At 39.3% G+C, this 17,994-nt stretch overlaps 1 protein-coding gene across 5 annotated transcripts in view; it reads right to left on the bottom strand.

Moving 5' to 3' along the window:
* The window catches only part of LOC124770046 (diphosphomevalonate decarboxylase-like), a 68,699-nt gene that overhangs the window by 34,796 nt on the left and 15,909 nt on the right, over positions 1-17,994 (bottom strand). For all 5 annotated transcript variants that reach the window (XM_047249174.1, XM_047249172.1, XM_047249176.1 and 2 more), the window contains 2 exons: positions 15,649-15,716; positions 5,133-5,179 (listed from right to left, as the gene is read on the bottom strand). In XM_047249174.1, coding sequence (XP_047105130.1) covers positions 5,133-5,179; positions 15,649-15,695 — 94 coding nt within the window. In that variant the 5' untranslated portion in view covers positions 15,696-15,716. The remainder of the gene's footprint in view (positions 1-5,132; positions 5,180-15,648; positions 15,717-17,994) is intronic.

The raw sequence follows: 17,994 nt of genomic DNA, 5'->3' as shown, positions 1-17,994 counted from the left end.
TAATAAATTTTACTTGGCTTGAATCTCCAATCACATAACAAACAAAGTTAAATAGTACTACAATTTCTTAGTGAATTATCTATGTTTCATTTTTTAGTGACAAATAAAATTGAAGAATGACAGTCATTCATCTGGAGAAAAAAAAACATGCAAAGATATGTAGCACAGAAACAATGATTGTTTGTTGGTGATTACTTGGACAGAAGGAAGGGAGAGCAGAGGAAAGAAGTAGCACGACTGAAAGGGGGACAGGGTGGAGTGGACACGTGCATGTCGGAACTCTTAAATACGAGATGAGGAACCAGTCTGCTGTCAGTAAAATGGCAAATTAATTATGGCAGAAATTATGAAACTGAGTAGCTAATGTGTGGGTAGAGTATGTAAGAGATATAGAAAGTTGGAGGGGGGGGGGGGGGGGAGGCAGGAAATGAGAGAGACAGAGAGAGAGAGAGAGAGAGAGAGAGAGAGAGAGAGAGAGAGAGAGAGAGAGAGACTTCAGGCAGGTGGAAATTGACAGGAGTAGGATGGCTGAAGGCAAGGGAATGGTAAGTAAGAATGGGATCCAGACAAAGTATAAGTGATCGGGAGCAAAAACGGAGAAAGTGCCAATGGAACAGTTCCCACTTGCACAATTCAGAGCAGCTGCTGGTGGAGAAGGGGCAGAGAGAAGTCCCAAATCAAATGGCACGGGTACTGCAGCAGCTGCTTTGTAGGATGATAGTAGGATTTATCTCATTTCACAGCTCTGAGAGGTAACTCAAGTCCTGGTGGGTGATGTGGTTGAGTTTCTCATAGCCTGAGTGGTTTTGGATGACAAAAGCATTACAGGATGGTCACTGGTTCACAGTAGTGATGGTTTTTTTGGTGTCATGAGAAGAAATGCTAGAGGAAATCTGATTCTAGAGCCACTGGGCTGGATATTCTCTGTCTGTGAAGGTTCAAATAACATCGGCATTTTCCAAAATTCTGCACATAAAAATGGGATTTTTCCAGGGCTCATACCTCGGGTTCTATAGGTGATAGAAAGGTAGGGTCAAGTGTTTTGGATAGCCCTTGGACTTGGGGCTATTAGTGGAGGAGGAGGAGGAGATCAGTGTTTAACGTCCAATTGACAATGAGGTCATTAGAGACGGAGCACAAGTTTGGATTAGGGAAGGATGTAGAATGAAAGCGGCCATGCACTTTCAAAGGAACCATCCCAGTAGTTGCTTTAACTGGCTTTGGGAAATCATGGAAAACCTAAATCAGGATGGCTAGATGTAGGTTTGAATCATCATCCTCCTGAATTTGTAAGGAGCATTAATATACGCAACAGAAGTATCTGCTTACAGTAACTACCCTACAGTACAGGGTGAAAGTCTGAATATGACACAATTCTTCCAGATTAGGCAAATGGAGCCAATCAGTTGTTTCTTTTTGCATTAGATGTGATCAATGGTGCACTTTAAAAGGCTTACGGAGGCACCACTTAGTTCATGGGCAGTTCCTGAGAAAACATGGTTTTTGCATAATAAAACCGAGCCGTGGATTCCAAGATGGCCATGCACAGCAAATGGCAGAAATTTTTATAATATATCCCAAAGATACCAATCTCAAACAAATTTGAAAATTTTCCTCATATCTTTATCTGTTTTCGAGATACAGAGGTTCAACTTTACCCTAGCTGCACACGTAAAATCCTGTGTGAGGCATAATCTAAATAATACATAACAGCAGCAAATTACTCAAATTTTAATGGTATAGTCTCTGGGCATTTATTTAGAAGTGTCAAAGATCTTTATCTGTTATTGAGAAACACCCCAAAAACATTGTATTTTGGGTGTCAAAACCAAGTTGCAGATTCCAAGATGGCTATGCACAGCAAATAGCTGTAATTTTTAAAATATAATCCTAAGATACCAATCGTGGAAAACTTTGAAAATGCAATTTGTGTTAGTTTAATTTCACTTAAGTTGACTATCAAAAAGTTCTTTTCATATGAGTGACATATCCAGCTGTAGCAGGAAGAAGAAGTAAAGTGGAAAAATGCTCCTGCTGGAATGCAAAAAAAGGTCAATATGCTACTCTTTATTAAAAGATGCTGACTGAAAAAGTGGAGGTTACCAGCTGCATCATTCTACCTTCGTCAGCACTTTTAAAATTTTTCCCAAAAATTTTGGTACGCAAACATATTCAAGCTTTTTGTGCTGAGAGAGAAGGAGGCAGTGGCAGTGTGAAAGAAATGGAAAAGTAATAAATACTGGAAGATAGTAGACAGTACTTGTGATGTAGAAAGAGGGAAGGAGACAATGGCACTATGAGAGAAAGAGAAGGACACATTAACAGTGGATCATAGTTGACAGTGAGAGAACAGTGCTAGGAAAAGAGTGAAGGAGACAGTGCCAATGGGAAAGGAATAAAGAGAATGAGAAAGTGGAAGTTGGTGAGAGCCAGTGATAATGAAAGACAGAGTCAAAGTGACAGAGAGATGGCGACAGTGAGAAGAGACAGCAGCAGTGGAAAGGAATGAATGAGATAGCAGTAAGCGAGAGCAAGAGGGAGACAGTGTCATCAAGAGGAGACAGTATTAGTAGAACAGAATGAAGGAGACTGTTGCTGTGAGACAATGGGAAGTGACAGTGAGAAAGACACAAAGAGATAATGACAATGAGTTGAGCTGAATGAGAGAGTGAGTTTGAGCAGGTGGGGGTGGATGGGTATGAGTGACTTATGGCGACAGACTCCAAAATTTTTGAGAATTTCTTTTTTAAATTTTTAAAGTTGCTGAGGAAGATAGCATATGGCAGCTGGTACCTCACTTTTAAGTCAAGGACTTTTAATAAACAGGAGCACATTCACATTTTTTCTGCTGGTTATTACCATAATCAAATAAGTCCTCTTTTTGTTTCAAATGTGGCAGCTGTGGTTGCCAGGAAATTTTACAAAAATGGAGACAGTTGTCAAACTGGTCTGTGCATTTTATGTGATCAGAGACTTTTGTGCAACCTCCAGAGACATGGAAACATATAAACTGTAAGGTAGCTCATTGAGCTGAGAAGGACCAGAATGAGGTAAGTTTGGGTTTATATTTTGAGGTTCTGCCATGTCCAGATCATGAAGATGTTATGCATAAATCTGAGCTGAACAAGGAGTTTATTGTGTTTGGTACATATGAAAGATTTCCATACATTTTCTTTCCTTGCCATGTACATACTTGTGGCATTTCCACAGAACTGTTTGTACGTTTTGCCTTCAAAACTGTAATTAAATGACATTTCTCAGGTAAAAATACAGCTTGACCTAGCAGTCATACAGATTACTCTGCTCACTTGCTAGGATGCCCTTTCGTTAATTCCATTGCTTGAAGCACTGAAGGAAGGAAAAGGGGGGGGGGGGGGGGCAGAGGGAGGAGAGTGGCGCAGCTTACAAAGACTGAGCACATAATTCAAATTCTGTGTATTCACTTTGCAGACATAGTTGCTTTCTTTCTTCCACTGAGATATTTGTACATACCTTGCACAAATATCATTAATTATAATTAACTGCAGTGACTCCATATACACACATCAAAAAAAGTTTTGCATCACCTTTGTTCTGAGAGTTCCGAAACCTGTGCAGAAGATTGGAATAGAGATCAACATAAACATCATTTTTGCCCTTTTTATTGCTCATGAAAACCACACATTGCATGTTGTACCACCATACAGTGAGACCTTCAGAGGTTGTGGACCAGATTGCTGTACACACCGGTACCTCTGATACCCAGTAGCACGTCCTCTTGTTATGATGCTTGCCTGTATTCATCGTGGCATACTATCCACAAGTTCATCAAGGAACTGTTGGTCCAGATTGTCCCATTCCTGAATGGCGATTCGGCATAGACCCCTCAGACCAGTTGGGGGGTCAAGTCATCCATAAACAGCCCTTTTCAATCTATCCCAGGCATGTTTGATAGGGTTCATGTCTGGAGGACATGCTGGCCACTGTAGTTGAGCAATGTCATTATCCTGAAGGAAGTCATTCACAAGATGTGCAAGACGGGGGCGCAAATTGTCATCCATGAAGACAAATGCCTTGCCAATATGCTGCCTATATGATTGCACCATCAGTTGGAGGATGGCATTCATGTATCGTACAGCCATAATGGTGCCTTCCATGGTCACCAGCAGCATTCATCATTCCCACATAATGCCACCCCAAAATAGTACGGAACCTACATGTTGCTGCACTCACAGTGTGTCTAAGGCTTTCGGCCTGACCAGATTACCTCCAAACACTTCTCTGATGATTGTCTGGTTGAAGGCATATGCAACACTCATTGGTGAAGAGAACGTGATGCCAATCCTGAGCAGTCCATTCGGCTTGTTGTTGGGCCCATCTGTACCATGCTGCATGGTGTTGTGGTTGTAAAGATGGACATCGTCATGGACATTGAGAATGAAGTTGCACATCAAGCAGCCTATTGTGCACAGTTTGAGTTGTAACATAACATTCTGTGGCTGCACAAAAAGCATTATTCAATATAGTGGCATTGCTGGCAGGGATCCCCTGAGTCATAATCCATAGGTTGGGGTCATCCACTGCAGTAGTAGCCCTTGCACAGCCTCTGCAAGGCATGTCATCGACAGTTCCTGTCTCTCTGTATCTCCTCCATGACCGAGCAACAACGCTTTGGTTCACTCCAAGACACCTGGTCACTTCCCTTGTTGAGAGCTCTTCCTGGCACAAAGTAACAATGTGAATGTGATCGAACCATGGTATTGACCATCTAGGCATGGCTGAACTACAGACAACACGAACCATGTACCTCCTTCCTGGTGGAAAGACTGGAACTGATTGGCTGTCGGACTCCCTCCGCCTAATAGGCGCTGCACATGCTTGGTTGTTTACATCTTTGGGCGGGTTTAGTGACATCTCTGAATAGTCAAAGGGACTGTGTCTATGATACAATATCCACAGACAACATACATCTTCAGAAGTTCTGGGAACCGGGGTGATGCAAAACTTTTTTTGATGTATGTATTAAAAATTTAAATCAGAGCATAGTAGTAAATATCACAAACAGACGTGCTGATCTTTCATTTTGCTTGTAAAGGGTGCTAATAGTTACAAGATGAGTTATATTCATCATCAGCCAATGCTTATGTACATACCTTCTCTCAAACAGTTTTGTATACGTGGATTTTCACAGTTCTCTTCCCTAGAATGCAAAAACAATAAAAAGTCTCAGTTAAACACTAGTTATTTAGAACCATGTAATTTGAGCTATAAAGTGATTTTAGTAATGGCAGCAGAAACATAATAATATAATAAGTATTAAGTGTTGTGTTTGATTGCCCAATATTTGTTACTGTCAGAGGGTCTTTAAATGGGCAATATGTCACACACAAACTACAGAAATCAGCTTACTAATCAAAGGTATTTTCTCAACTTGATTTGACCTTAAAATGGGTGCAAATGAATATCTTTCTAAATGATAAAAATACATACTACACCTAATAACTTTCTTGTTTACCAGTCGCATTACTGCAGGTATTCATGAAAGTAAGCAGCAAACATATGTCTTGCAGTACTAACAGATATATGCAGTCCCAGAAACTTAAATAGCTGGAGCATTTGTATAGGTGTTCTTTTAATCCATTTTTAATGTTTTGAAAATTTCCAGTTTTCTGCCTTTGCTACAGCAGGAAAAAAACTGCACTAGAATATCCAAGATGCAAAATCTATTTGAACACTGTGTTACATCCTACTTTGTGACTGGATGCATGGGTGTCCTCAGAAATTTATATAGAGGGAGGCAAGACTAAAATTGGCATTTTTTATATAAATGAGTTGTTCAGTTTCCAAATGTGTCATGCCACAGGAACTAAACTTCATAAGTTACACAAAAGACTTATTATATCCCAGAGAATTAATGGATATCCACTATTCCAAAGAAGTGATGATTACCCACTCACTTCTAAAAGTTTATATAATGCCAAGATCACCGAAAGTGCCTTTTACAATATCTGGTGCCACAGTCTCAACAGCATCTACAGTTTTCAAAGAACTGATCATTCTGTTGTTACACTAATACCCCCTTACAACTTTTTTAATTTATTACAGAATTTGTTATCTCCTTTCTCTTTCACTGAAAAAAAAAACAATTTCTTAACATTTTGATATCATGTGAGCATGTAAATTAAAAAGCTTGTCTGGCTGAATCACTGACAGTCACTATAAGCTGTTTTATACACAAATAAACAAATATATTGAACATGCCATTGCCTATATGCAAGAGATTGAGATGCCCTCCTTATTAATTATAGCAATAGAGATTAACACTGCAAAATATGTAAGCTAACTAACTCAAACTTTCAGTCTACCAAGAGTTGTGCATGTTAAATGTGTGAAATTTGTTACTATTATTCCAGAACTACAACATTTAGATTCCAGTAGTTGAACAAATGATACACTGTAAAGTAGTTACATTCACTCAGTCATTTACTTAGCTGCCTACAGTTCAGTGGGCCCTATGTAATCAGTGTATGTTGCAACACTTGACATAGCCCTTCAAATTTTTTGAAGTCCATTTATTTGAGATACAAATGTTGTCATCTGTATAATATACAGTCAGGACCTTATTACATAGGTGGTGCATCTCATGATTATAAAATATGTGTCAGGGCATACAGAGTACATTGTGGCTGATAAAATATCATAATAACCCATCATGGTAACTGCAAAAACAATCAATTTTTGACAAAATAATTTAACTGTGTAGGTAAAAAATCTACTCACCAAATGGTGGCAGAACAAACACATAAAAGAGGGTTGTAATTAGGCAAGCTTTCGGAGCCAGTGGCTCCTTCTTCAGGCAGAAGAGTTGAACGAGAAGGAAGAAGTGTGAAGGAAAAGAACTGGAGAGGTCTACAAAAAGGGGTAGATTTTGGGAAAGTCACCCAGAACCATGGGTCAGGAGAGACTTACCGTATGGGATGAGAAGGTAAGTCTCCCCTGACCCATAGTTCTGGGTGACTATCCCAAAATCTACCCCTTTTCCTAGAGTTCTCCGGTCCTTTTCCTTCACCCCTCTTCCTTCTCCTTAAACCCTTCTGCCTGAAGAAGGAGCCCCTGGCTCCGAAAGCTTGCCTAATTACAACCCTCTCTTATGTGTGTGTTCTGCCGCCAATTGGTGAGTAGATTTTTTATCTATACAATTAAATTATTTCATCATGGTAACTGGTAACATATACAAATATTTTAGATCATTAAGGAAAAAAGGTAAATAGCAGTTTAAGTACACTGTTGTTCTGTCCTTTAGACTGCACTGCAACCCACTTCAGTGGCACTGCAATTTAATTCACCACTGGCCATTTACAAAATGCCTATATGCCCCTTCTCTGCTCTCACTTTAACTGGACCACTACCTTTCCCTCCACTCCATGCAACTCTCTCTCTCTCTCTCTCTCTCTCTCTCTCTCTCTCTCTCTCTCTCTCTCTCTCTCCGTGTGTGTGTGTGTGTGTGTGTGTGTGTGTGTGTGTGTGTGGGCGCACGCGAACTGCCCTCCAATTTGAGGCATATTATAGAGGCAGCTTGCTTAACTTCTTACCAAAAAAAAAATGACTTGTTAGTTATAATATTGCTTATACATACAGAATATGTTACTTGAAGCATGTTTTGAAACTGAGTCACACAAATAATTTGTGAAGTCTCTGATTCCTATCTTTTAGAGGTGTCTGGGAAAGTCTCGATGATCAACATTAGGTTCCATCTATGACAATCTAATTCAAAAACCATGATTATACGCAATCATTACTTCTACATGCTATAAAAGCAATTAGTTGTCATCATACTGCACAACTGGTAAGTGTTTACAACAGCTTCTTTAATATTTATGCATATTTACATAGGTAAATGACAAAATTGTGTTTACATTTTGTTAGAAGAGAGGTATGTTTGGAATGAAGACTGTTACTATATGAAATGTTCTTTAGCAATCATCTGAGTTGTCATGGAAGCACTCATAAGGTACCAACAGCAGAGCAAGTTAACATCATCAAACATTCTAATGGATTGATACCTAGATGTTGTAACTCTCTCAATTTAAACGTATTGGTAACTTCTGTCCTAAGTTGTGCGCTATGACAGAGAACCAGTTTCACTTTCATAGGTTCACATCCTGAGACTGTATTTGATTTTTTATTGTTCTCTACAAGAAGCTTAGCATGCCCCCCCCCCCCCTTTTTTTTTTTTTTTTTTTTTTTTGAGTCATCAGTGTTCTGACTGGTTTGATGTGGCCTACCATGAATTTCTCTCCTGTCCCAACATCTTCACATCAGAGTTGCACTTGCAACCTATGTCATCAATTATTTGCTGGATGTGTTCCAATCTCTGTCTTCTTTTACAGTTTTTATCCTCTACAGCTCCCTGTAGTACCATGGAAGTTATTCTGCAATGTCTTAACAGATGTCTTACCATCCTGTCCCTTCTTCTTGTCAGTGTTTTCCATATATTCCTTTCCTCACCAACTCTGCAGAGAATCTCCTCATTGCATACCTTATCAGTTCACCTAATTTTCAACATTCTTCTGTAGCATCACATCACAAATGCTTTGATTCTCTTCTGTTCCAGTTTTCCCACAGTCCATGTTTGACTACCATACAATGCTGTGCTCCAAACGTACATTCTCCTAAATTTCTTTCTCAAATTAAGGCCCATGTTTGATATTACTAGACTTCTCTTGGATGGGAATCCCTTTTTGCCAGTGCTAATTTGCTTTTGATGGCCTCCTTTTCCCATCTGTTATGGGTTATTTCCTGAAGAAGAGAAATTTGTTAACATATAATATAGATTTAAGTGTCAGGAAGTAATTTCTGAAAGTATTTGTATGGAGTGTGGCCATGTATGGAAGTGAAACATGGACAATAAATACTTTAGACAAGAAGAAAATAGAAGCGTTTGAAATGTGGTGCTACAGGAGAATGCTGAAGATTAGATGGGTAGATCACATAACTAATGAGGAGGTAATGAATAGGACTGGGGAGAAACGTTTGTGGCACAACTTGACTAGAAGAAGGGATTGGTTGGTAGGACATGTTCTGAGGCATCAAGTGATCACCAATTTAGTATTGGAGGGCAGCGTGGAGGGTAAAAATTGTAGAGGGAGACCAAGAGATGAATACACTGAGCAGATTCAGAAGGATGTAGGATGCAGTACGTGCTGGGAGATGAAGCAGCTTGCACAGGATAGAGTAGCATGGAGAGCTTCATCAAACCAGTCTCAGGACTGAAGACCACAACAACATGTAATTTCTACATATTTATACATAAACAAGATCTGTTCTTAGTTTATTTTACAAATATGAGGGTTATGCAGAAAGTAATGCAGCTCATTTTGTTTCTTCAATAATTCTTTATTGAACATAATGAGAATTACACAAACGAAAGACTGGTGTTTTATCTACATACCCTATTTTTCCACGCAATCTCCATCCTGTTCTATGGCCTTCCTTCAGAGCAAGACAAAGGCATGTATGCCCTGTTGGTACCAACCCTTGTCCTGGTGGCAGAGCGAGTGCTTCACTGTGTGAATACCTCCTCATCTTCCTCAAAAAGTCTGTCATGAATGGGATCCTTTAATGGCCCAAGCAAATGGAAGTCCGAGGGGGGCTAGGTCAGGTGTGACAGCCGTGGATCGCCTCCCCGACTGCTGCAAATCGTGGAGCTCCACTGAATCGCCTTCTAATGATCTCTCCCTCCTTGCCCAGTGACTAACTGTACTTCTGTCGACAGCAGATGCTCCTTAGACTTTGCACAAGCATTTGTGAATATTCCCACAGTTTCTTTCTCTGCAGTGACATTCAATGATGGCATGTTACTTGTAATGTACATCACCTACAGACACCATTTTGAAACTGTCCTGCAGCTACGCTATCTGTCAGAATTGACAGAAACTTTGTGCTCTCACTCAGGAGATTTCAGATAATACATACATAATGTTTCGCATTTGTAGCATTGTTTTCAGCTGAGGAAAAGAATTTGGTGCTTTACTTTCTGGGCAACCTTCGTATGTCATCCGTATAATTAAAAAAATAATAATATGAATCAGGATAGATTGCTTCTCACCACATAGAGGAAACACTGAATGGCAGACAAGCACATTTGACGGTAGTCTGTTGGAAGAAAAAGTCAGCTTTTCGTCAAAGTCGTTCACAAGATCAGAGACATACACACATGTGGCTTCCGTTGTCACCATGCATAGTGCCACTGCAGTGCCCCAAGACAACAGTGGCAATGTGTGTGAGTAGTGCCTGTTCAAATGTATATTTGCTTGTCTTTCATCTGATGAAGGACTGTGTCCAAAACTTGGTACTTTCCAAGAGTCTACTTTTAAATGTGCCTGTCTGCCACTTAAGGACTCATCGATGTGGTGACAAGCAGTGTATCCTAATTCATGTTATTATTCCATTTTGTATTTTCCATTATTTTAATGTGAGTATTCTGATAGCTAATTCAGATTGTAATTTGATCAATTTTGAAAGATAATGTATGTTGTTGGATATAGGTGATCTATAATAATTCAAATTAAGTATATTAACTGCATATGAGGTGGTTTAAGGGAAGAGGCATGTCTCACTAAGTTCCTTATTGTTTTTGTGTGTTCCTTGTCAAGCTTATCATTCTGTGTTACATCTGGCTGTAGCTTTTGTTTCTGCTGATTTCTTGTGTTGCCAGGCTTTGTCTGCAAAATGGTCAGTGCTTAATTCACATGTGTTATTTTGTGTCCTGTTTTGGATTAAAGGAGACCACTCACCAAAAAACAGGAGCATTGAATTGTTGACAGGCACATGTGAAAGAAAGTTGTGGTGAGTAGAGGGAGAGGGAGGAAGGGATGTGGACTACGGGTGGGAGGCTAGCATCTCAAAGGGAGGCAATTAGTTTGCTGGCTAGGAACGTGAAAGTGGGGGTGGCAGGTACATGGGATAAGCACGTAATGCATAATAGTTAGGGGCTGGTGGGAAGCAGTGTACACTTAAAACGATGTGGGGACATAAGTTGAGAGGGGTTCTTATGTTGCCCTCAGTGTGTGCCACTCCCCATCGGCCCCTGCAATCATACATCACATGTCTAGCCTGTATATCTACCACCTGTCCCCTTCTGCACTTCTAGCAGGCAACGCTCCCCCCCCCCCCCTCCCCCCACCCCCCTGAGTCACTTGCCACCTAGCCCCAATCCCATTCTCTCTCTCTCTCTCTCTCTCTCTCTCTCTCTCTCTCTCTCTTTGTGTGTGTGTGTGTGTGTGTGTGTGTGTGTGGTTTTTTTACTCTAGTTTGTCAAAGGATAACTCTGAAAACTAGCAGGTTTTCTTTATTTTGCATGTGCCTATTGACAACTCAACACTTCTGATTTTTGGTGTCTGGTCTCCTTTAATCCAAAAGTTCTTAGATTTTATGATAATTTTACTACAACAATTGTGTCCTGTTTCATGCAGATCTGTTGCAACAACTAACTTAACTGCAATTATTTGCTTAAAGAGCTCCTGTATGTTCACAAAATCTAATGTCAGAGACTCTCTCTGTCCATCAAATACAGAAGGTTCCATAAGTGTAAAAGATACGGGCACCACATTCCTATCTCATGCACTTGTTGCCTCCTCTCCCACTTGAGACACCTTTCCATCACTGCCTCAGAGATGTACAATACTAGTAGGACACAATCTGAAGTAAGCTGTTATGATTACTCCTGTCATTATTTATAATCCAATCAGATGTTGACATTGTCATATTTAGATTGTTATTGTTTGTATTCAGAAATCTAGCAAATTTTATAGTTTTTGCACTATATCATATGTGATTCTCTTAAGATGCAAGGAATACATGTAAACCAACAATCTCAATATCTGTCGGTCTTCTGGCATTCTCTACAGTAATGTTTTGGGTGAGATAGTTTTTAAACAACTGACTGATAAAAATTTCTCACAAAATTTATTATTTTATCTGTGTTGGAATATGAATAAAATATCTATTATTAGGTGGTAAAGATATTATGAACATAGCTTGATGGAAATAGCATCATTCTGTTGACTCTGTCACAGGTAACAGGACTGTTTATTATGAAAAAAAACTGTCCGTGCATATATCTAAGTCTCTACTCAAGCTTGTAAATATCACATGCGATAATGTGGGGCTTCTTTGGTTAAGGGATGTTGTATTGTGTAACAGAATAAATTAAATCTTTTTGGCAAAAGTTGCAACAGAAATACCAGGATTTAAACAAAAAGCAGAACATAGGGAAGGCAGTGAGTCATCTATAGCTCATTGATGTGTGCGACATAGATGTATGTAAAAGAATAAACATTTTACTACCTTTGGAACAACTGCTCTTTTTTGTAGTTTTAGTAAACAGTTTCCTGCAGACACCTAAATGCATTTCTCTGTGGCTGCAGGTTGGTTTGGTTGGGTAGTTGAATGCGGGAAAGATGGCTACATAAACTAAAAAAAGCGGGAAAAGTACAGTCACTCAAAAACTGTGAAGGTCTGTAGACTGTTACCTTCCTCATTTTTGTTTATTCACTCTCATTTTGGTTTCTACTTGGCAGAACTTGCATTCTGATAAATTTTACTTACCAATGTTAAATGAGACATTTATTAATCACAGAAATAGCAGCATTGTCTCCAGAACTGAACATGGCTGAATCAAGAGGAAGGACTTGACCAGAGACTTAAAAGGTCCTGTGACAAGGTAGGCTGTGAATTCCTGGACTTGTACTGTATGGTTGAAAACTGTGGTGCCTCCCTTAATGGGTCAGGTATGCACTGCACATCAGAGGCTGCAATCCAGGTAACTGATGGTGTGTGGAATGCACACAAGGGTTGCTTAGATTATGCAACTCTCCATCCAGTCTAGATAACGATAGCTGCAGGAGACCCAGAAGTATAAGTGTAAGATCCAAAATAATGCCCTTCACAGGTGAGAGAATTAAAATCCTAATAGTTAACTGCTGAAGCACTCACAACAAAGTGCCACAGTCTGAAGTGCTGCTGTAAAGCAATGAAGTGTACTACTACATACAGAAAGCTGATTGAAACCTGAAATTGATAGCAGTGAGATCTTTGGGGAAAATTTAATTGAACATTGACACAATAGGCTAATGGAAATTGGAGGTGGTGTATTTGTTGCTGTAGATGAGAACTCAAATCCATCTAGATAGAAATTGAAATTGTATGTAAGATTGCGCAAGACTAAGTATCAGGGGTGAGTATAAAATGGTGTTTGGAGTCTTCTGTCGCCCATCAGACTCACCTCCTGACACAACAGAAAATTTAGAGAAACCTTCAGCTCTCTTACTTGGACATGTCACACCTGTGTCATGGAAATACATGAACGAGAAATCATAAATGCCGTCAGAGGCAAAGATGAAATAATAAAAGTGTTTCAGAGTGATATCGATGCTCTAAACAATATGTACATTGTTGTCAGTGCCAAATACAGTGACTTTCAAAAGGGTAAGCAAAATTACTGTGACCAATAAATTCGCTGCACTGGATGTTGAAGAATGTTATGAAATACTGCGCGAAAAAAAGACTGTTCGTCACTCGCTGGCTAATGAATACAAGATGTCCGAGATGTAAGTGCAGCAGTGTCTGCAGAAACACGAGGTGAAATTATTTGGGGACAGCCACATATGAAACATCTCAAATCTAATGTCAATGCAGGCTGGGAACAGTATAAGTATTTACAGACACAGTTACTGCTGGTATAAACATGAAAGCTCCAAACTCACAAAAAAGGACTGTGTAGTGCTGATCGGAGGTGCAAACAACATAAACAAAAACAGTGCCAACAGATTCATCAAGGAACTGATCTTAGTAATACAATACTTACACTTCACCAATGTTATTGTAGCCACTCTACCACTCAGGTATGACCTGCCTGATTGGTCATGTGTCAATACAGAAATCAGGCAAACTAATGATAAACTGAGATATTTTTGTGCTAAATTTACAAATGTAAAATTATTAGATATTAGTGGCTACAAAAGGAACGGTTTCACTGGACATGGTAGGCACCTGAATCAGTGTGGCAAAAGGGAACTTATCACAAATATAAACCAGGCTACAGGCATTTCGAAAGCTTCTATTCTCTTCTTGTCCAAACTACTTACCGTCCATGTTTCAGTTCCATACATGGCTACACTCCATACAAGTACTTTCAGAAACGACTTCCTGACACTTAATCTATACTCGGTGTTAACAAATTTCTCTTGTTCAGAAACGCTTTCCTTGCCATTGCCAGTCTACATTTTATATCCTCTCTACTTCGACCATCATCAGTTATTTTGATCCCCAAATGGCAAAACTCCTTTACTACTTTAAGTGTCTCATTTCCTAATCTAATTCCCGCAACATCATCCAAGCTAACTAAACTACATTCCATTATCCTCGTTTTGCTTTCATTGATGTTCATCTTCCAATATTTCTACGGAATCCAAACTGATATTCCCCAAGGTCACAGAAATTACATATAAATGTGTAAAAAAACAATATTTAATAATGTATAACTTTATTAAAATCTTTGTACACTATGAGATAAAAAAATCTATAAAATCACTATAAGCCAGGAGACGCTTTAATACTGTGACAACCTGTGTAAATTTGAAGAGAGTTAATGCATAAAACTTGAATGCAGAGCCATTGAGGAAAGGGCACAATAAAGATACAAACAATTGCATATATGACACATCGGTTCCCAAAATTTCTTCTTATTAAACCATGAGAAACAGTCTACAGTCAATATTCTAGATATTTCAACATCATTAGTTTTCCTGGGAGTAATACATCTGAGCTAAACACTGTAACTACCACCTAATGATGGAACAAAGCCTATGAAATGCATTGTAAATAAAAACTTAGCATTTTATATGTATTTTAAACAGAGTCATGAAAACATCTTACCAAACATGTTTATGCACAGAAATTTATTAATAACATTTGTGAGTGAATAACAATAACCACTTACCAGCCACTGCACAGGAAGAAGTGGAACAGTGCTAGCATGCAACACAAATTTAAGGCTTTAATTTAAACCTTAGCTACAACTTCAGTGTTATTTTCTGATAATTTCCTGTAGACATATTTTAATGTGGCTTTTGTAGAAATTAATTCTCTCCTTCACCATCTGCTACAACTTTTCTCCAACATGTTTACTATCTTTATCCTTATTGAGGAACTACAGTAAACTATCATACCTTGAGTTTCACTGTGTTCTTAAACTTGTGTGTCTATCAGTCCTGTTCCAGATATTCCAGTGCTGGTGGCCAATAAATAATCTCATATTGGAGTAAAATCAAACAACAGAAACTCCAGGTTGGTATATCAACAATATTAGGAAAAGGATAGATTGCTGTACACCGTAAAGATGATCCATTGACTTGCAGACACATACAACAAAAAGCCTGTTACATGTTATAGCTACCAGTCAAAGCCTTATTCAGCAAAGAAAAAACACATTCACACAAGCAAGCACACCTCATGCACACATGACCACTACCACCAGCATTTCCAACATGAATGTGTAACAGTCTTTTGATTGTGCTTGTCTGAAACTCAATGGATCATGGTGAGTAGCAACCTATCCTTTTCCTAATATTGCTCATGTTAGAGTAATCTTTTTAGTGAAGAACATACCTTCCATTCAGCCATAGTCTGTCACTTGGAAACTCAGAGCTAATCATTATAGTTGTCTTCGCACACAGCTGAAAAAAAGGAAGTGAAAACATTCAAGACATACAATGCAGAGAACAGTTATTGTTCTTCGTTAGTTTAAATGAGCTAAATTATTTTTCATGTGAGCAGTACAAAATATCCATTACAGCACTTGCTCTGTTACAAACATTCATACTCACAAAGCATGAATACATTTTCTTGAGCTAAACAAAAAGGCACAGTAAAGCCACTGAAGTGAAATCCGTCTTTCAGTGTATGAATTTTCTGGAGAAGCCACACTACAATGTCATTACTCAGTTTGGTGAAAAGGTGATGTAAATTTCACAATTTTATACCTTGTGAATTCAAACAAAAATAAATAAATAATTCTCTCTTTAGTAGTAAAACTTATGTTTTTCATACACACATCAAAAAAGTTTTGCATCACTCCGGTTCCCAGAACTCCTGAAGATGGATGTTGTCTGTGGATATTGTATCACAGACACGGTCCCTCTGACTGTTCAGAGAAGTCACTAAACCTGCCCAAAGAGGCAAACAACCATTCATGAGCAGCACCTATTAGATGGAGGGAGTCCGACAGCCAATCAGTTGCAGTCATTTCACCAGGAAGGAGGTGCACGGCTCATGTTGTCTGTAGTTCAACCATGCCTAGACAGTCAATACTATGGTTCAATCGCATCTGCATTGTTACTTTGTGTCAGGAAGAGCTCTCAACAAGGGAAAGTGTTCAGAGGTCTCGGAGTGAACCAAAGCGATGTTGTTCGAACATGGAGGAGATACAGAGAGACAGGAACTGTCGATGACGTGCCTCACTCAGGCTGCCAATGGGCTACTAATGCAGTGGATGGCCACTACCTATGGATTATGGCTCGGAGGAACCCTGACAGCAATACCACTATGTTGAATAATGCTTTTTGTGCAGCCGCAGGATGTTGTGTTACAACTCAAACTGTGCACAATAGGCTGCATGATGTACAACTTCATTCTTGATGTCCACATGGCAAGGTCCATCTTTGCTACCATGAGTCCATGCAGCGTGGTACAATTGGGCCCAAGAACATGCCGAATGGACCGCTCAGGACTGGAATCACGTTCTCTTCACTGATGAGTGTTGCGTATACCTTCAACCAGACAATTGTTGGAGATGTGTTTGGAGGCAACCCAGTTGGGCTGAATGCCTTAGACACACTGTCCAGCGAGTGCAGCAAGGTGGAGGTTCCCTGTTCTTTTGGGGTGGCATTATGTGGGGCCAATGTACACAGCTGGTGGTCATGGAAGACACTGTAACGGCTGTACGATACATGAATGCCATCCCCCGACTGATAGTGCAACCATATCGGCAGCATATTGGCGAGGCATTTGTCTTCATGGACAACAATTCATGTTCCCATCGCACACATATTGTGAGTGACTTCCTTCAGGATAACAACATTGCTCAACTAGAGTGGCCAGCATGTACTACAGACATGAAACCTATCGAACATGCCTGGGATAGATTGAGAAGGACTGTTTATGGATGACATGACTCACCAACTACTCTGTGGGATCTACGCCAAGTCACCATTGAGGAGTGAGACAATCTGGACCAACAGTGCCTTGATGAACTTGTGGATAGTATGCCATGACGAATACAGGCTTGTATCACTGCAAGAAGACATGGTACTAAGTATTAGAGGTACTGGTGTGTACAGAAATCTGGACCACCACCACTGAAGGTCTTGTTGTATGGTGGTACAAAATGCAATGTGTGATTTTCATGAGCAATAAAAAGGGCAGAAATGATGTTTATGTTGATTTCTATTCCATTTTATGTACAGGTTCCGGAACTCTTGGAATTTTTTTTATGTGTGTATTTCAACAGTCAGGGACAACTAACACCCCAATAATGCCATCTTTTGGCATATGATGTTGGCAAGTTGTCTTTTCAGTATTATAACTACGACTACTACTTCAATGAAATGCAACCGAATATTAACAAATTTTTGAGACAGAAGCTACAAGTTGCTGATAATACAACTAATGAAACACGACTAGGTCTCTAATGCATCAAATTTTGCTTAATCACTTCATTAGAAGAAAAGATACATTTGAGACAAACAATAATATTGTTTTAGAATAATGAAGGCTCTAATACATTCCATATTTCATACCTGTATGGGAATGATCAGTGCAATATGGGCCTACTGGGAAAAGGTTTCCAACTGCATGCAAATGAGCAAAATCTGGGAGAGACTTCATAATAGGAATGTATCAAATATATTAACTAATAAAGTAATAATGCTGGATGAACGCTACCAAAGTGGTGTT

This window comes from Schistocerca piceifrons, unplaced genomic scaffold, assembly GCF_021461385.2.
Source record: "Schistocerca piceifrons isolate TAMUIC-IGC-003096 unplaced genomic scaffold, iqSchPice1.1 HiC_scaffold_730, whole genome shotgun sequence".
NCBI classification, from domain to species: domain Eukaryota; kingdom Metazoa; phylum Arthropoda; class Insecta; order Orthoptera; family Acrididae; genus Schistocerca; species Schistocerca piceifrons.
This window is presented reverse-complemented; position numbering and strand designations above follow the sequence as displayed.